At 49.6% G+C, this 19249-nt stretch overlaps 7 protein-coding genes across 7 annotated transcripts; 5 read left to right on the top strand and 2 right to left on the bottom strand.

Moving 5' to 3' along the window:
* Positions 1 to 605: 605 nt before the first annotated feature.
* NCS54_00638100 (Hypothetical protein) lies at positions 606 to 1927 on the bottom strand (the record flags this gene model as incomplete). Its single annotated transcript, XM_053151844.1, has 5 exons — positions 606 to 890; positions 938 to 1306; positions 1355 to 1431; positions 1484 to 1780; positions 1852 to 1927. 5 exons carry the CDS (start codon positions 1925 to 1927, stop codon positions 606 to 608), a joined length of 1104 nt encoding a protein of 367 aa, XP_053007819.1.
* Positions 1928 to 3626: 1699 nt separating this feature from the next.
* NCS54_00638000 (Hypothetical protein) lies at positions 3627 to 3848 on the top strand (the record flags this gene model as incomplete). The annotated part of the gene is made up of 2 exons (XM_053151843.1): positions 3627 to 3629; positions 3681 to 3848. The coding sequence occupies 2 exons, from the start codon at positions 3627 to 3629 to the stop codon at positions 3846 to 3848; spliced, it is 171 nt and encodes a 56-aa protein (XP_053007818.1).
* Positions 3849 to 4516: 668 nt separating this feature from the next.
* Positions 4517 to 7331, top strand: NCS54_00637900 (Hypothetical protein; the record flags this gene model as incomplete). Its single annotated transcript, XM_053151842.1, has 3 exons — positions 4517 to 5859; positions 5917 to 6654; positions 6713 to 7331. 3 exons carry the CDS (start codon positions 4517 to 4519, stop codon positions 7329 to 7331), a joined length of 2700 nt encoding a protein of 899 aa, XP_053007817.1.
* A 257-nt stretch (positions 7332 to 7588) lies between these two features.
* Positions 7589 to 9237, bottom strand: NCS54_00637800 (CFEM domain-containing protein; the record flags this gene model as incomplete). The annotated part of the gene is made up of 8 exons (XM_053151841.1): positions 7589 to 7920; positions 7968 to 8035; positions 8082 to 8455; positions 8504 to 8571; positions 8620 to 8626; positions 8704 to 8888; positions 8936 to 9074; positions 9208 to 9237. The coding sequence occupies 8 exons, from the start codon at positions 9235 to 9237 to the stop codon at positions 7589 to 7591; spliced, it is 1203 nt and encodes a 400-aa protein (XP_053007816.1).
* Positions 9238 to 11505: 2268 nt separating this feature from the next.
* Positions 11506 to 13233, top strand: NCS54_00637700 (Malate synthase; the record flags this gene model as incomplete). Its single annotated transcript, XM_053151840.1, has 4 exons — positions 11506 to 11866; positions 11914 to 12338; positions 12394 to 12948; positions 13000 to 13233. 4 exons carry the CDS (start codon positions 11506 to 11508, stop codon positions 13231 to 13233), a joined length of 1575 nt encoding a protein of 524 aa, XP_053007815.1.
* Positions 13234 to 15512: 2279 nt separating this feature from the next.
* Positions 15513 to 17111, top strand: NCS54_00637600 (HET domain-containing protein; the record flags this gene model as incomplete). The annotated part of the gene is made up of 1 exon (XM_053151839.1): positions 15513 to 17111. The coding sequence occupies one exon, from the start codon at positions 15513 to 15515 to the stop codon at positions 17109 to 17111; it is 1599 nt and encodes a 532-aa protein (XP_053007814.1).
* A 1095-nt stretch (positions 17112 to 18206) lies between these two features.
* NCS54_00637500 (Hypothetical protein) lies at positions 18207 to 19190 on the top strand (the record flags this gene model as incomplete). Its single annotated transcript, XM_053151838.1, has 1 exon — positions 18207 to 19190. The coding sequence occupies one exon, from the start codon at positions 18207 to 18209 to the stop codon at positions 19188 to 19190; it is 984 nt and encodes a 327-aa protein (XP_053007813.1).
* Between the last annotated feature and the right edge of the window lie 59 nt (positions 19191 to 19249).

The following is a 19249-nucleotide window of genomic DNA, read 5'->3' as shown; positions in this document are numbered from 1 at the left end:
CGGCGGAGGAACTCGCACATCTTGCAAGGCAGTGGCTCTTTTTTAACACTAAGCCCTTGCAACTCCTGCACGACATGACTTGCATCTGCTACGATACTAGCCTTTCCATGAGTCATGGCAGGTTTTGGAGACTGGATAATCTCTAGGAGTGCTTGCAAGACGTTTCGACAGCCTTGGCAGATCTGCGACTCATCAATCTGGGGTATCGACGTAGCCATTATGGAAAGTCTTGATGTGTACAAGAAAACTTGGCTTTAGCTTCTTCGAAAAGCGTAGATAAAAGACGTACTGCGGTTAGGTTTAATTACTAGATTGTAAGATGTCGACCAAGTGGAAGAGATTGACAGTCGCAAGTAGAAGCAAGATGCGGCATTTTCTTACACAGCCTCTTGCTGCCTGATGCTTCTCCGTCAGCAACGCGAGAACATGGCCTCTTATTGTTTCCTTCTGGCCTGCTATTATGCCTTGTGTCATAAGCCCTTAGTGTGTATCCCTGAAATAGGCTACTGCTTAATTACGTTCTTACTTTCTGCTCATCATAAAAGCTCAGATGCCTTGATTGTGTACTTGGGGATTCTCTTCACACGTGGTTCTTCTACTTGAAATTATGCAAAGTACTTGCCCTTGAAACCCGGCAAGATTTGTTGTCCCTCCAACTCCTCGTAGCTTGTGCCCCTCTTCTTGGACTGCTGCCAAGTCTGCTTCAGACGGGTAAACTCTTCCATGGTGGGAACTGGATGACCGCCAGACTCAAACTCATTCTGGGTGTATCCCTCTCGCTTGAGAACGGGGGAATCGATGGTGTTGAGAACAAAGTCGTTCTGTGAGCGTGAAAAGTAGAGGAGGCCTAGGCGGTCTACGTTGCGCTGGTCCTTGGGGGGCACAGAAACCTGGTGTTGCGTTAGGCTTGTGCTCCAAGTCATTGGCTTGAACTTACTCTGTGGATTGTAGATTTAACGTATCCTCCAGTTAGGAAACTCAAGGCATCGCCCGCGTTGACGGTCAGACTTCCATCGAGTGGCTTTGCCCACTTCCAGCTTCCGTTCTCGTTGTCCTTGATCTGGAGGCCGGCAACAGGCTGTCTGAACAAAAGTGTGAAAGATCCGAGGTCCGTGTGACCGCGAGACCAAAGGCCATCCTCAAGAGCTTCGATCTCTTGTGGGGAGAACTTTCCGTACTTCATATATCGGAGGTGAGATTCGTTGTGTGTTCCCCACTTGTGCAGCTTGACGAGATAGTCCTCTGGAATCTCCAGGGCGATGGCGACGAGGTGGAGCAATGGATCGAGAACCTTGTCGTGAAGGTCCTAGGTCTTGTGTTAGAAGCGACACATTATATCTTGTAGGTGTCAAACCTTGGCAAATGCCTCAATCTCCTCAAGATGGTTCCTTAGCAGCGTGGGAATAGGCTGTGTGATTTTACCATCCTTGGCTGAGATGATTGTTAGTAGTCTTTTTGATCTTGCCGGTCCTAGGCGACCTACTAGCCATGTTCCACACCTCAGTCTTTTCCTTCACGCCTCCCGACAGAGTTCGTCTTCCAGCAGGTCTGTAGCCATTGTAATCTCCGGCATCAAGATCCGGGACGTACTTGAACTTTTCCTCTAGAGGAAGGTCATAGAAGGCCTGACCGAGGGCAAACTGCCTGTCAATGTTGGCTTGAGGGATGTCAAAGTTGGTGACGTAGAAGAAGCCCTTGGTCCGGATGGCGTCTACGAGAACGCGGGCGAGCTCGGCGTTGCCTTCTTTGGTGCCATATTTGGAGAGATCGACGTTGGCCACTACGAGATGTTAATATCCTGAACAGGGAGATTGGGCGAAGCGATGGATTGCGTAGGCAAGGGTGTCATACAGTCTGCCCAATCAAGGTTCTCCTTGGTTTCGGGCACGTAGGTGTACTGCGGAATGTCTTGGACGGCGGAAGGCATGTTGCGCTAATTTGAATGACTCGAAGCGACTCAAACTACTACAAAAACAAGGGGGCACAAGAGTCAGGACTCGAGGTGCTAGGGTTAATTATAAGTACGCAGGGACGCCGAGCATCGGATTGCTGACATATCACCCCCGACTTGGGAGAAGCAACGGTCGATGTCGTGATCAATTTCCCCGCACGAGACTGCATCATCTACTGATCTTGTTTGGCTGAAAGTTGTCGATATGACTTATCGATCGATTGTCTGCTTTTGGTGGTGATGGCGTAATCTGCGAGGTATCTATTTGGTTAATACGACCCCATTGATAGGCCAATGGATGTTGCAACAGATATAGGAGAGGATTCGGGTCATGCAAGAGGTTTTACATGTATAATAGTAGTATCCCGGCTGGTTAGTCGTAGATAGTAGTTGCTATTTGTTTTGGTAGACCTCTATCGTTAACATGTGTGAACAGGGGAAGAGCTGGCAATATGCCTGTTAATCTGGCCTCCTAAAGATCGTGTCCAATCATATTAGAGAATTGCTACCCCAGATCCAAAATGCTGTGGCGTCCCTAGCCACTCCTAATTCCGCCCAATTCCCGCTGACGAGGCCGAAGTGGAGATCATAAATCGACAGGGGCTTTAGGTCCGGTATTCAATGCCCGATCGGCTTGCCCTCTTTTGAGACGTCATTGATGACAAGAATGTCCGGATCTCGGCATAGTAAGAAATGTCTCGACCTTCCTAAGAGTTAAAGATGAGCAACCTCCATAACCCGGCGATAATGGTAAAATTACCAATTGGTTATAAGCAAGCAAGACTTTATAGATAGTGATAAAAGAAAAGTCTATGCCGATTTGAAGCTACTTGCTAAGAACATGATGGTCGCTATGTTCTTGAAACATGATGAGCGAAAGGCTACTCATTCTTATTTGCTTTTTTCTTTCCTGCGCGTTTTTTCAACAAGCTGGGTGCCTATTGGGGCAACCATTGCGAAACCCTTGGATCCCAACTAATCTCTAGGATGGGCTATGTTGGCAGGGTGAAATACAAGGCTGAATCGCGCCCAATTGTGGCCCGCCAGGACATGGATGCTGGCAGTTGAAACATTGGGCAAACTAGCAGGCAGACAGACAGCCCCAAATAAGTGGCGTTACAGGGGCAGCAGACTAGTCCTGTTGGCTGCACAACCTCATCCTGCGACGACCAACATGCGTTTCTGCTACACGACACAGCCAACATGATCCCTGTCATAAAAAAGCCTGACTACCTTTATATGTAAATGATCCCCGCCTAGATAAAGCGCCTCTTCTTCATTCATAATTATCAACGATTGATTTCCACCATCAAAACCCAACAGCCTCCACTATTCAGTCACCCCCGTTTGAAAGTCGACCATTATGGTCCCTTGGTTTGAACCATGCTCTCGGCCCGATGGCGAGCCCTGCGGCTGCTGCTGGACCTGGAATGATTTTTCTCTCGCCACTGACGACGAGGCGATGTTGCAGCGTCGACTGTCTATGTGGACCATCCTTGCTGTCCGCACCCTAATGTCAATATCGAGGATATTTTACCATCTGAGAGGCTCATCTGCTCTTTTGATTATCTGGGATGTGGTGTCCGGCTTGGCTGATTTTTCCTTGGCTGGCTTGGCGCTGTCAAGCATTTCAAAAGTTAAAGGTCAACGGAAAGTACCTATGCTTGGAACCTACATGGTACGCTCAAGAAACAATTCGATTTGCGTGCAAGCTGTTGACTTTGGATAGAACCGGAGGCGCTTTGATATTTCGCTCTTCGTCCTCGCCGTTGTCCAGGTCACCATTTTGATGGTTTCTCTCGAGAAGCCTTCGTATGACACTATGGGCATGGTGTGGCTGGTTATACCCAAGATCATTGCGTCTCAGCCTCAGCAAGACTCGGTTCCCAAGGCTTGATGCGATTTTAGAGTGGATATCACATATGCCATTAGTGGTGCAAGTCTGAAGACTTTACCGAACTATTTCTCCCTTCTTTGAGACGTTTTCATATGGAAGCGGAGTACTGGGAATATTGATTGGTTAATCGGGGGTAGATGGCTTAAAGATACTTGGATAAAATAAATTTATACCCGGGAATTGGATTATACCATGTTGAGTACACTTTAGATAGTGAACACTTGCAGCCGTCTCAGTGGATACTTTCTTGGCAACCGCGGCACACATCTGTTACTGATAGGACTTATCACCTTCTTATCCTTGAATATATATATCGAGCAATATGATTGGTGGTCTCCAGTTCTGAGGTTTCATGTACTCGGATTCGGGTTCATCGCGAAGCCGAGACTAGCTCCACTGTAACATAGTGCTCCGTATAGAACCCAAAAAGGAAGGTCTCTTTGTCGCAATGCAACTATGAATGTGATATACAAGCATCATGTTCTGGAGGCCCTTGACTAAATTGTAGGATACGAGCCTTGGCAAGTCAGGGCATAGATAATCCCCATGGCGTGATGCTCGCCATTTAATACCCTTTACTGAACCACCGAGTAGTCCTCGTCACTATACCTTTTCTTTCATCTAGGAAAAAGAGTCGTTTGGTTGAAGAATCGTTTTCCTTGCCCAGCATGAAGAGGCATGTGGTCGCAACCTGGGCCCTGGCTACGCTTCTAGGCCTGTTTCCCGCAGCCGTTGCCAACGCCTCATCTCAAGCAAGTGATCAAGCTCCGTCGCCGGAAGAAGAAGCTGATGTCGTCCCGGGCGCCTTCATTGTCGAGTGGGAGGACAACAAAGATCCCGGAGATAGCTTCTTCGAGGATCTAGGCATCAAAGTTGAGCCGCGCAAAACCTTCAACTATCGACTCTTCCACGGTGCCTCGTTTCGACTCGACAATACCACCGATGATGAGAGCGGGGAAATTGCCGACCAGATCGCCGCGAGGCCCGAGGTAGAGAGCATCTGGCCTGTCAAGGTCATCAAGATGCCGGCTCCCAACCCAGTCATGACTGGGAAGAACGCAACTGCCTCCGCCTCATCCGACTCGAGGAAACGTCGCGATACCGAGAAGGATGTCTTCACACCTCACGTGATGACCCAGGTCGACAAGCTCAGGGCCGAGGGTTTCACCGGCAAGGGCATTCGCATTGCCGTTGTTGACAGCGGCGTCGACTACACGCATCCAGCCCTCGGTGGCTGCTTTGGCAAGGGGTGTTTAGTAGCCTATGGCCGGGATCTTGTTGGTGACTACTATTCGCCGCCGGGAAAACCGGAACCTGACGACGATCCGTATGACAACTGCGTCGGTCATGAGACTCATGTCGCAGGCATCATAGCGGCTCAATCCAACGAACTGAATTTTACCGGTGCTGCCCCAGATGTTACTCTTGGCATGTACCGAGTCTGGGGTTGCACAGGGCTATCAACCAACGATATAATGCTCGATGCTTTCAACGCCGCCTTTGAAGAAGGGAGTGACATCATCTCATATTCTGCCGGGTACTACACGGGTTGGGCCAATGATCCCTGGGGAATAGCAGCCTCCCGCATCGCTGCCGAGGGCGTTTCAGTCATTGTGGCTCCAGGGAACGGTGGCTCATCGGGTCTGTTTTTGACAGCTTCTCCAGCTACAGGGGTTAACGTGAATGCCGTCGGTTCGGTTCAAAACACGATTAATCCTCTGCTTCTCACTGCCGCGTCTTACACGGTGGATAAAGATACTCGCTCCTTTGGGTTCCTCAACGGAGGTCCTGGTTTCAAAGAGAATCTAACCCTACCGTTGTGGTCTGTGAGCAATGATACGACTTCGAAAAACGACGCCTGCTCGCCTTTATCGGAAGACACACCCGACTTGTCTTCGAGGATCGTCCTTGTCCGGGTCGCCGATAGCTCGGAGTGTGGCTCTTGGCAGCAGGGAAACAACGTGGCTGCAAGGGGGGGCAAATATATGATATTTTACAGCCAGACTAACTCGTACGTTCATTTTGCTACTAAGAAAACATAGGTATGGTTAAAATAACCCTTTTACAGGTCTTTCCAAGCTATTCTCCCCTACTCAGATGGCCTTGAAGGTGTTGGGGTTGTGACACCGGGTCAAGCTGCAGAATGGATATCTCTCCTCAACCAAGGATCAAATATCACCATCGATATTACTGATCCCAAAGTGGCTGGCCATCATTATGAGCCTTTGGATAACCAGGAATCGGGGGGTCTTACGAGTCTTTCAAGTTCCTGGGGACCAACTTGGGAGGTCGAGTCGAAGCCTCAATTCACAGCACCAGGCGGAAATATTCTTTCGACGTATCCGATGAACATGGGGGAGTACGCCGTCATGTCTGGGACATCCATGGCTACACCACTAGCAGCCGCCATATTTGCACTCGTTGCCCAGGCCCGGGGGTCTCGCGATCCGTTTGAGCTGCGGAGTGTCATATCTTCCACCTCCAAGCCCAAGCCGTGGTTCGATGGCAAGACTGTTCACGACATACTCGCACCTGTTGCACAGCAAGGCTCAGGACTGATCCAGGCCTATGACGCCGCACGTGCTACCACGGTGCTCAGTGTGAGCCAGATCTCGTTTAATGATACGGATCACTTCTCTGGCCACAAGAAATTCAGCATCAAGAATACCGGGGATAAAGATGTGACGTATAAGCTAGGGCATACCAAGGCTGCTACGATGTACACCTTTGCTTCTGGATCACACTCGGCTGCAGCATTTCCCAACCCTATCGTCGATGATTGGGCTGAGCTATCATTTTCTCTCAAGTATGAATGCGCCTTGTTACCACTATAAACTGCTAGGTCTCAAACTAATCGTCATTAGGGAGTTGACTGTTCCAGCGGGTTTATCTAGTGAAGTGAGCGTAACGGCGATCCCACCCAAGAACGCCAATGCAACACAGCTACCCGTATACAGCGGCCTTATTACCCTCTCGGCAGACAATGGAAAGACACACAGTATCCCTTACATGGGTGTTGCAGGGAGCATTAAAAAGACTCCTGTATTACTACAAGGCGTTGAGTATGGAACTTTCCTGGGCACCTTTGGCCGACCAGACCCAGCCAACAAGACATTTATCATCCCCCAACCTGGCACAACTCCACCTCCAGGTAGCCAATTCGAATACCCGAGCATTGTAGCCAGTCTACTCTTCGGAACGCAAATGGTCCGAGCAGACGTCGTGGCGCTGACCGACACGCAACTCCCCGTCACCAACTTCTTCTCCGTTCGCAGCATCGGGAACATGCCCGGATTTCCGGATGTTTGGGTAATCCGGAGGAACTACAGGCTCGGCTTTACAGGGGAACTTGCTGATAGGACAGTTGTTCCGGAGGGGAGGTACAAGATTGTTTTCAGTGCTCTGAGGGTGTTTGGTGATGCTGAGAAGGAAGATGACTGGGACTTTGCTGAGACGGTGCCTTTTGATATCAAGTATCTGTAAAGTGTGTGGTGACTTAAATAGCCCCATACAAACTGAAGTCGCTGTATGGAGAAATCATGCCAGTTACAAGGATTCGATGGATAATGGTGTATCTTAATGGGCCAGAAGGTTGTGTCATTGTTGCATGTCCTGAATTCCGGCTCCAGTCTCCGTCTTGCCAAACGCTACATGATGAGTGGGCTACAGAGCACGGGGATCTGATAAGGTGAGTTATCTTATTAAGTTAATCTAGGCTCATTAAATCATTAGCAGAACAATTAAACCATCCGCCTCTCGCTTGCAACTGTCTCCAACTCATAGCTCCCGCCCCTACTACTAGGCTCGATATCCAGGTATGCATCCCCCACCTTTCCATGGTTGCTCATCTCTCCCTTGATTCTCTGAGGATTTTCTGTCCGTGCGGAAACTCTGGGATGAGTATTCACATTTCGTCGACTGGTATCTGTCGTGTGCTTGACCGAAGATCCCCTGGCTGTGCTTAAAACTCCTGGCAGCATTTGTATTAGAGGCCGTAGTGCCGGGAGACTAGCGCAGATTAAGGCGCAAGATAGTTCAATCATGGACCAGATAACGACATAGACATTGTCCCCTTGTGTGTGTTAGTCGGCGACGACCGAGGGTTGAGAAGCGACTTACAAGTGGCATCGAGGGTGCTGGCAAAGCTGACCAGATACTTTAAACGCACCATCGATGTGACGCAGGCACTGGGTGTGGTTAGCTTCAAACATACCAAGACAAATCATTACTCACAAGGACCCTATGCTGAACATGAACAACAAGGCTGCCTTCTTCCGTCCCCCAAGCTGTAGCTTCAACAATTCGGGAATCGGCAGTATGAGGATGGCAATATCCTCAACAATACTAAAGACAGCACCAGCGTAACCGATGGCGGTAAGATTCAGACATTTAGCCTCGATATTCCGGTTCCAGACTGAAGCGATAGGGGTGCACTGGAATATGACCAAACCCAAGAAGATGACGCCGTGGCCGATGAGGAAGGCGGCTGCTGACCAGACAGCGATTCGAAAGGTGCGACTCGTGAATACTCGTGAGTAGAAGGCGAGTAGGGATGCTTTGGCCGAGACTTGGATTAGAATGTACAGTATCTGGGTCGCGTAGAATATCTTTGCTTGTTAAAAATCATTCATACCAGTCTAGGACTTGGAGCAAACCTGAAAGATGGTTTTGGCGTTTGCGACATCGACGTTCCAAAAATGAAGACCGAATCCGAGGTCTGTGTCTATCAAGATCGTAAGCTAAGGACTTTCTTGGTTGTGAGCGTACCTACTTTGGGTCTGTAGAATGAGTAGGGCAATTAAAAAAACCTGCTAGGTGTTGGCGATGGCTAATGCTACGATATGGCTGATATTACCGTTGCTACAAGGGCTGTCCAGTCGTCCCACCATAGCCTCTTGGTCACCATGAGTCGCGCAACGCATCGTAGGATGACGATGGGAAATGTCACTGCTGCACAGGCGATAGCAGCGGCCTTGACCTGTTGTGCTCGTGACTCGATGGGATACCCGACGCATATTTGATTCGATAATGTGGAGGCAACTGGGCCGGTTAGCCATAGAAAGCCATGGCATTGCACAGGTACACACCAGCTTGGTCTTTGAACGGACAGGAGAGTTGCACGCATTCTGAAAGCTCGGCTTGAACAGTGATGTTGGTGCACATGCACTCGGATATGGCTGTGAGGGTACAGTTTCCATTCTCAAGTCCCTTGACGAGACATGGTTGCTGTGATACATGTTAGCCACTCAGGGGTCTCTAAAGGCTTGCTAAAGAAATGTCTCACTGCACAATCAGGTACCAACCCAATCAGTGAAGCAGGGTCCTGCCCAGCCACGTGGGAAACAAACCATAACAGTACGATAAACCAGCTCTGCAAGTAGTTAGACATTACGAAGGGCAGATAGTTGTGCAAGCACAAGATTGACGAGATCTGGCGTGGGACATGTTTTGGGGAAAAAGAACAGGGACCGGACATGGCTTGGAGCATGGACACACATATATCAACTACAGAGCTTGGCAACGGGATGACACAACGCTGCAACGCCCTTAAAGAAACTTCCGCTCCAGTTCCGGCACGCCGAGACGTTGCAGAGTGTCGTCGCCACCCAGTTGTGGCTTCAATCGCAACCGTTAAGCGTAATACGGATGCAACGGCCCCTGCATGTCAAGCTCGGGTCATGCTCCAGGTACAGTTAGCAGGGCGAAGCTTGGGGCCGCAGTCACTCCCCAAGGCGGACTTCAGCTCCGTTTGGGTCAGCGCGCGACTCGCGTTGAAACAGTTTTTTGATGTTTCGATTGGCCAATCACTTTGACAAGGTCCGCGATCAGACACTTCGCTTAGGGGTCACTCCACCTGTTCGTAACATTCAACCCACTTGGTACATATTCTTCATGATTTAGATCTTATTATGATTGATAATCTGACAATCCCAATTTTCCACCATCAAGGCGCCGTCTCTTTACCTCAAGTAGTTCAAGTTTGACGTAAAGATGCTTGGAAACAAAAACCCCTTCTCTCCACTTTGGACATGACAACTAAAGGATTTTCATCCTCGACTCTTCTACTTGCAATGCTCTGACATGACAGAAGATGGAGCAACTCGAAGCCCAGCTCAAGACTCGCCTTGAAACTGACCAAACCACAAAAAGCCGGAGATGTACTTGACCCCATTCTAGCAACCGTCGTCGCCACTCTTCTGCTTACGACTCTTCTGCTTACGGGGCCAGCCTGGATTCTAGCGAAAGGGCCGAAGTTGGCTTCTGTGACGAGGCCGTAAGCTTTTCAACCTGGTCTCGGCTCGGAGAGAATAAAGGCGCCCAGGTAGAGCTTGAGAAACATGTTCTACAACTATTGTCAAAATACCAAATCAATTTGGAGAGAAATCTGGATGGGCTGTTGGGAATCTCTCACATATTGGCATTCATGGTAGCCAAAAATTGGTGCCCTTCACATCATGCCCCACAGGTAAGATTGTGGAACCTGCCAACCAATTCCTGCCTTAATATCATCGGTGGACAGGATGAGACCAATTTCATTGTAGCTACGACCCTTTGTCAATAATCAATCGATATCTCTTGTATACGGTCAATCTTCTGCTTTATAGGTAGCGGGTGATAAGACAAGGGTTGTGGACTTGTGAGCTTTAGCGCTGTAAGATACAGAATAGGAACTGAACGCTGGGATAACTTTCGGCAAACTGTAACACAAACAACCAGTGCGTGATGCGGCGAAACTTCCATCCTGTGAGGCAACTAAAAAGAAAAAAAAGGTCTACAAGGAAGATATGATTATGATTTTAAGACTGAGATATAAAAGATAAACAATTATTCAACGAGACATGAGATACAGGGTAGCTAAGCATACCCCAGTTTATGTCAAGGGTTAGAGTCATTTTCGCTAATAGTCATAGATAGTAACTGTATAACTGTATCTTTTGCTGTTGAGGCTGATGGCATCTTTGGAGCCTTAATTGTTTACAATAACAATAATGGTCAATGCATGCATTGGCATGCAGAGTGACGATGCTCTCCGTTCGGATTGAAAGTGAAGCAGGGCCCTTTGCGACCTTACTTACTGAACACATGCCACCCCGAACAGTCGGTATGAAGCTCCGAAGCACTTTCAGTATGCTGTATCGGGATTCAAAGAACAGGCTGATTTCAGAGGCAAGAGCCTTCAAGTCACTCGGGGTTATGACCCAGCGGCACGTTGCCGGAAGCCTTCCGATCCGTCTTCGGAGTTCGCGGCCGGACACTGCTTCTGCTTGGCTCTCTGGGCGCCAACTTCGGGGGATGGGTCCGAAACTTAAACTTATTGCGTGTCAAGGTGAGATGGAACTTGACTAGGCCTGATGGAAAATGGAGACTAGTCGTGCGGTCTGGTTAGGCAAAACCATCACCGGATAGACTCCCGAGGCAGAGATATCATCGTGTATTGCTGAGGTTTGCCCCCGGAACAGCGTCCGATGAGAGGGAATTCTAGCAATTGGTTTCGAAAGTTCGGATGCTAGCCGTAGACTCTGTTATAGGCACTTGATGTGTGACCCAAGTATAAGATGATGTTGGAAACCTGTCGGTAGAACAGAAGGGAACATCGCAACTCGCAGCAACTCCATCATTGACACTTTGAGATCCTCGAAGCGCCACAATTTCAGCAATGGTTCTCGTTCCTCACAAGAAACGGCAATACGCTGTTCTGGGTGCATCCAGCGAAGCCACCCAGAAGATCCTTACACCCGAAGCTTGCGAGTTTCTGTCTGTCCTGCATCATTCATTTGAGGCTACCCGGAAAGCCCTCCTCCATCGTCGTGACCTTCGACAGAGGAAGTTTGACGCAGGGGAACTCCTGGACTTTCTGCCCGAAACCAAACATGTTCGAGAGGATAGCCACTGGCAAGGAGCCTCTCCTGCGCCTGGCCTGGCCGACCGTAGGGTTGAGATTACAGGGCCGACGGATCGCAAGATGATTGTCAATGCCCTCAACTCTAATGTTTACTGCTATATGGCTGACTTTGAGGGTATGGTTCCTGAAACGAGGGTTTGGTGTGGTAGCTAATGCAACTAGACTCGCTCACTCCGACATGGAAGAACGTTACTGAAGGTCAACTCAACCTTTACGACGCTATCCGACGCCAGATTGATTTCAAGGTCGGCAAGAAAGACTACAAGTTGAGAACTGATCGAACTCTTCCTACCCTCATCTGCCGCACCCGTGGATGGCACCTCGACGAAGCCCATTTCACTGTCAATGGTGCTCCTATCTCGGGTGCATTGTTCGACTTTGGCCTTTATTTCTTTCACAACGCCAAGGAACTCATCAAGACTGGGTTCGGACCTTACTTGTACCTTCCTAAGTTGGAGTCTCATGTTGAAGCTCGTCTTTGGAATGATGTTTTCAATGTTGCTCAGGACTATATCGGTATTCCTCGGGGTACTGTCCGAGCTACTGTTCTGATCGAGACTATCACTGCCGTTTTCGAGATGGACGAGGTTAGCATTCGACTCCATCTTCCGAGATCTCTGTTCGATTTTAACTGTTCTTCAGATCATTTACGAGCTTCAAAACCACATCGGCGGTTTGAACTGTGGACGATGGGACTACATCTTCACTTTCATCAAAATCTTCCGCAACCATCCCAAGTTCATCCTTCCCGATCGTGCCGATGTCACCATGACTGTTCCTTTCATGGACGCCTATGTCAAGCTACTCATTGAAACCTGTCATCGACGCGGCGTGCATGCCATGGGTGGAATGGCTGCGCTGATTCCGATCAAGAATGACGAAGCCGCCAATGCAAAGGCCCTGGCTAACGTGGAGGCTGACAAGCTTCGAGAGGTCTTGGCTGGACATGATGGCACTTGGGTCGCACATCCAGCTTTGGCACCCATTGCGGAAGACATTTTCAACACATACATGCCCACTTCCAATCAGATCTTCCGTCGGTCTGAGACGGTGCCTGTTACTCGAGATGATCTTCTCAACCCGAACGTCCCAGGCAAGATTACTCTCGAGGGTGTCAAGAAGAATATCCATGTTTGCTTGGTGTATATGGAGGCGTGGGTGCGTGGGGTCGGCTGCAGCCCTATAAACAACCTCATGGTGAGTTACTTCTGCTTCCTAAGATAAACATCTCATCTAACTGTTTAAAAGGAGGATGCGGCTACCGCCGAAGTCTCTCGATCGCAGCTCTGGCAGTGGGTTCACCACAAGGTCAGCACCGCCGAGGGAGTCCGACTGGACAAGAAGACTATCCTCGAGCTTCTTGATGAGCAGTATGGAGCTCTGCTAATGACGGCTGCCGAGGGCCACAAATTCGAGATTGCGCAACAGTTTATGCGTGAGCAGATCACAGGAGAGAAGTACGCGGGTTTCCTGACCGAGTAAGTATCATTGTTGCCCACTTAAATGGAATGTCTACTGATGACTCGAAGGCTGTTGTATGCGGACGTCACGACTACAGAAACAAAATAGATAATGTGGTCCGCGGTGGCTGCACAGGGCATGGTCACGGTAAAAGGCATGTACCGGCGTTGGACTGAATCTCCTTGGCTTTAGAGTTTATTATTATACAGGTTTTGCTTATTGTGTTATTTTCCCTCGCTTTGCCTCGTTGCGAATGAAGACTAGCTTGCTTTTCGGCCAAGAGCGCCGATGCCTCGGATGAAGCTCCGGCTCGGTGTGACTCAAATGGTTTGAGTCAAACCAAACTAGCATCTTCCATAGGTTCGATAGAAGACGGTTTAAAAAAGACAAATCCGACATCAAAGGCTGCTTCTTTTGCAAACATCACAATCGAATCAAAATCGCATCTCGCATTAGCAAGCAATGGAATCAACCCCCAGTCGACTTCGAAAGAAATCCTGGAGACGGGGATCATACCTCATCTCCACCGACGCAAGCCTTATCCCTGTGGGACGTCTCATTGAAGTATTCTCCTCTGATGACTTTTACTGGGCCAATGCGCTACCTGAGGATGCGATGAAGGAAATGCTTGATAATTCCTTGTGCTTTGGGCTATACCACTGTCATGAATCACCAGACGAAACCTCCAAGACGGGCAGCCCTGACGAATCGGAGCGGAAACTTTTGGGCATTGCCCGCGGTGTCACCGATTATACAACATTTCTATACTTGACCGACGTCTGGGTTGATCCGTCATATCAAGGGAAAGGCCTTGGGAGTTGGCTTGTGAGATGTGTGCAGGAGGTCATTGAGTCTCTCCCTCATCTACGGAGAAGCTTGTTGATGACGGGGGATTGGGAACGGTCGGTGCCGTTCTACGAAAAGCTGATGGAGATGGAGCTGTTTTCATGTCAGCAGGGCGAAGGACTTGCGATTATGGAAAGGAAGGGTTTGGGGCATCCCAACTATGGGGGCAAGGGTAGTGGATATAAGCGGTGAAATTGACGCACTGGCCTAGATTCTGCGAGTGCTTATGCCTGGTTCTTAGCTGTTGAAATACTTTTGGGAGCCTGGCAAAGGGGTTGGAACACATCGAAATCGAGGTGCCAAGATATGCATGCGTACCCAATGCGGTAGATGCTGTTAAGATCCTGGGTTCCAGTTTAAGTGGCGACATGGTTGCAATTCAACTTGCTATTTAGGTCTAGAAATCTTCATCACTAAGCCTTACCTAGAGCCTCTCATTGAAGAATTCTCCTACTGGGACAAAGACGGTTTCCTCACTGGCGACGATGTCACTGACACTCCACGCCTGGCGCTGTGGACCTTCCTTCTCCAATTTTACAACGTTACCGAGCTCTTAGAATACTTCCCGTTCTCATCTGTTGCAAGGGCGGACCTCCAAGTGGGAACGTCGTCCTGTCTCGAGTGAAGTCTCGCCTTCAGAGATGGCCGCCAGAATGCCCTGCACCTAGCCTCGCGACAAGGCAGAGCCGCTACACCACGGCCTCTGTTATCGACTCGATGATGGAAAACCTCGAGCTCAAGGCCAACGAAGAAGCACGTAAGATGGCCGGCTTAGCGGAAATGACTCATGTTTATTCCCATAGAAGGGGACCTTGGCATATGTAAAACTCTCTGAGGAAGATAAGGTTGGATCAGTCCAATGGACGTACTTTTTTATTCCTTTTTCTTTTTCCCATTTCCTAAAAAGAATATAGGCACCGCTTTTTCAAAATTCAATACCGAGGCCACAAAAAATACGTTCGCTTACCGCTTTGGCCAGAATCCGGATGGTAATTTAAATAATTTGCTTTTGTCAGGGGGTGGCTAACTGGAACATCACTTTTTCCAGTTCAACCAAATGTGCAGCAGCAAAGCTACATCACATCACAAAATTATCCAATTACAGCAAGCTTGGCGTGTTCCTTCGCACTGCGATCAGTAACAGGGGGGTTGAAACCGACCCCTTTTGCGGGGAGAGTCGATGCCGACATGCAGGATTATAAACAAGACATTGTTGAGTGTCTGCCTAAGTGCTCTTGAAGCTGTGCCATTGTTGTATAATACACTCGATCTTCTGGCCCAGTTAACCCATCAAGGGCCGGGCTTCAACTATAATAAAGAACACATCAGCATAATACACTCTTTTTCTGCTCCCACATCTTTCGCCTGTTCTTGTCGTCTTGACTTTATCAACCTCACCCCCTCTCACTACCTACAGCCTGCCCGTTGAGAAAACCAGGGACAAGTCTGTCGTCATGGACCCAAGGGCATATGCCATCCATAAAAGACTGATGGAAAAGACTGGGCATCGCTTCAAGCCCCCAGGCTCAGAACCATATGAAGGTCGGAAGCGAACAACGGTTCCCTTGATCAGACCGCCAGAGAACTGTGAGAATCGCAAGCGTCATGGATTTGCCTACGATCCCTTGCCAACGCCGACGTCAATACAGCTTCTTCAAGTGCACCCAGAGAGGCTTAGAACCGAGTTCGATATATATATCCCTCCTCGCTGTACCCTCATCGTCAGGGATTTGGATGATGCCCCGGTCTACGATGCCCTCTCCTATACATGGGGCTGCCCAGTCACCATGTACTCCGACGCAAAGGAAGTCTCGTCAGACGCCGCCTGGGCTGCACCGGCCTTTGATATTACCTGCAACGGGAAGCCCTTTTCAGTCACCGCCAATCTCTATGCGGCCCTTCTCAGTTTGCGCGTGCGACCTTCTCGAAAGGCTAGTCGACACTCTTACATATGGATTGATCAGATCTGCATTGATCAGTCGAACCTGAAGGAACGAAACGCCCAGGTCACGTTAATGAGGCGGATATACAAGCAAGCCCAGAAGTGTTCAGTCTGGCTTGGTGGCGATGACAAATTTTCTGAAACTGGCCTCGAGACCATGACAAGGCTGTGGAACATGATCCCTGAGATGACTTCCAAGTTTGCCAAGGCACGTATCTTCGAAGCTGAGACATACGACAGCATAGGAATGGAACCAATCGGGCCGTGGGAGTGGATCGCCTACTACGCTTTCTTAGGTCGCTCCTGGTTCTGGCGCTCGTGGGTTGTGCAAGAGGCCGCGCTCTCGCAGGAATTATCATTTTGTTGCGGTGTATCGACCTTCTCTCTTGATATTATTGGTCATGGTTTTCAAATATTGAAGAGCACGGACTGGGCCACCTCCAGCCTACAACTTGCCAGCGCTCTCGAGGGGGACTCACATGGCTTTTCCAAGGAGGCGGAGCAGATCAAGATGCAGGCCCCAGGAACCTGTCTCTACCGGCCAAATACAGAGGATAGACCGAACCCATCCATCCTGGAACATCTTTCCAGAATACGAGGAGGCACCCTTGGGTTCTCGACTCCCAATCATCGCGCTTTGAGCCAGATCTTGTTCATGTTCCAGGAGCTGAGAGCAACCGATCCGAGAGACAAGGTTTATTCTTTGCTCGCCCTTGCCGAGGAGTCGGGCCAGGTTGGGACGCTGGTCCCTGACTATAGAAAATCCGTTGCAGGAGTGTTTCAAGATACAATGCAGTTTCTACTACAGTCCAGCAATAGCCTCAACGACCTTTCCAAGAAAGAAGACCCGCGGGAAACCAAGACCGCCAACCTTCCATCCTGGGTTCCAGATTTCACCATCAATCGCGCAGCATCGCCAAGAACCTTTTCAGGACTGAGTCCATGGTCCGCCGGGGAACATCTTGGCAAAACTCACATCGTGTTTCATCCTGGTGCAGTGCTGGAAGTACGAGGGTTGTGCATCGGGAAGGTTCGCGAGATCCATGACCCCTCTACACCCTTCAACTTGGGCATTAGCATTGGTCAGCGGTCACTTCTCAAAGTTGTGTAGGCTCTTCCAGAGTATTCGAGGATATGGATACCTCTCATGACGCCCGCTTTGAGGTCGTTCCTCAACAGTAATGGCTCGGTTCCGAACAAGGACATCTATCACCAGCCCCTCATTGAGGAGGAGGGAACAGTAGCCTGCCAATCTCGATTGGAAGTTCTCTGGAGAACCCTGATAGTAGATTGTTTTGCAAGAGAGTTCCCGCCATCAAACAGCATGGTTAATCTATTTCTCGAATTCTGGATAAGCAGCGTGCAGACGCGAATGGCGATCGCTAGGTTCTACTCTGACACCGATTCACTGACACCGCAGCGACGAAGCATCCTGAGCCGAGAAGAGGTAAATTGCTCAAACTGGGATGCGCTCAGGTCGTCAATAAGCGATACGTACCGGGCTCAGATGTTCCTCGTAGGCCAGGAAAGTGATGCAATTCAGGACGAATTGTTCCCCGAGAAAATGGCTGCAATTCTGCCGGAGCTCGAGTCTGCCTGGGCTGAAGGTAGAGCGAGCGCCATGGGAGAGGCCATGGCGGAGGACATCATGAGAGCTGTCTTGGAGGAACATGATATAAAGAGCGTTGAATGGGAGCAACGGGTCCTGGTTGTAAGCTTGGGAAAGTGCATTATTGCAACCAACAAGGGCCAGCTTGGGCTCTGCCCGGAGTCGACATTGGAGGGTGATGAGGTCTGGATTTTGGCTGGGGCGGATACACCATTCGTGCTGCGGCCGCGACAAGATGGGAGATATACTCTGATTGGGGAAGCTTACGTCCACGGAGCAATGTTTGCTCGCCCAGATTCAGATTTTGCTGCCAAGGATATCAAGACTGTTTTGATTGTATGAGAAAAAGATGGATATTTGCATCTAGTTGCTCTAGATAGGAAGAATTCACCACTCTTCAACTTGTCTTACCTTGCGTCTCATTCGCTGGTAGTTGACCGAGGCGTTGCCGGGTGGCGGATAGGATAGCCGAGAATGCGGGGTTAAGGTTGACAACCACCCAGGGCCACTCGACCAGGGCAAATGTCATCTTCCATGCTTGCTCACTTCTGCAGAGACTTGAAGAATCTCGAATCAACTTGGGTTTCAAAGAAAACGATGCCCTTCCCTAAGCTACCACCCAATGTCGCCTACATACGACTCTCCAACCCAGCAAAACGCAACGCTCTAAGTCTTGGCGTGCTGCAAGACCTCAAGAGACAGCTCACCGAGGCTCTCACATCTCCCGTGAGCGGACAACTTCGCATCTTGCCGCCTTTTCAAACTCGGGTCTTGGAGGACTTGGAGAATGCTGTGCGTCGAGATGATATGACGAGCAAGCAGTGGGAGAAGTATGGTTGGCTGGTCAACTCGTCTGAATGGAAGAGGGAGAGAGCTGGACTTCCTGATGTGCTGGTGCTGCGCAGTGAGGGACCTGTTTTCTCATCTGGACACGATCTGAAGGAGCTTTCTGGGCTCAGTCATGATGATGTCAAGCTACTCTTCAGTCTCTGTGCTGAGGTCATGACATTGATCAGACGGAGTCCGATTTTAGTCATTTGCCCTATCCAAGGTCTCGCCACGGCTGCTGGATTTCAACTAGCCATGGCAACAGACTTTCCTATCGCGTTGGCGGATACAAAGTTTGCCTTACCGGGAGCAAAGATTGGGTTGCCTTGTACTAGCCCGTCGACTGCCGTTTCACGCCGGTTGCCTCCCGGGGCGACATATCGGCTGTTAGCAACAGCACAACCTGTCAAGGCATCGGATATCCCAGGAGCAGTTGATATTGTTCAAGTCTCAGAAAAGGATCAATCGAGTGAGGCTAGCAGCGCGGCGTTTGAAACCCGAGTTTCAACCGTCATCGATCAACTAGCAACCATGTCCGCTCAGCAGCAGGCCGTTGGTAAATGGGCATATTGGACACAACTTGGCATGGGAGCATCTGATGGTGAAGAAGGAGGCGATGGCTTTGAAGCTGCGGCTCGTTGGGCAGGGAGAGTCATGGCCTTGCATGCGAAAAGTGAGGATGCTAAGGAGGGTATTGGGGCATTCCTACAAAAGAGGTCTCCTGATTGGGTTAGCAAGTCTTCAAAGCTGTAGTGAGGCTGTTTATGATGATCCAATTGCACTACTGTATACTAAAAATGAAAGGATCACTC

Source organism: Fusarium falciforme, chromosome 5 (assembly GCF_026873545.1).
Source record: "Fusarium falciforme chromosome 5, complete sequence".
NCBI classification, from domain to species: Eukaryota; Fungi; Ascomycota; class Sordariomycetes; order Hypocreales; family Nectriaceae; genus Fusarium; species Fusarium falciforme.
The sequence above is the reverse complement of the archived record's forward strand: the minus strand, read 5'-3'. Positions and strand labels throughout refer to the sequence as shown.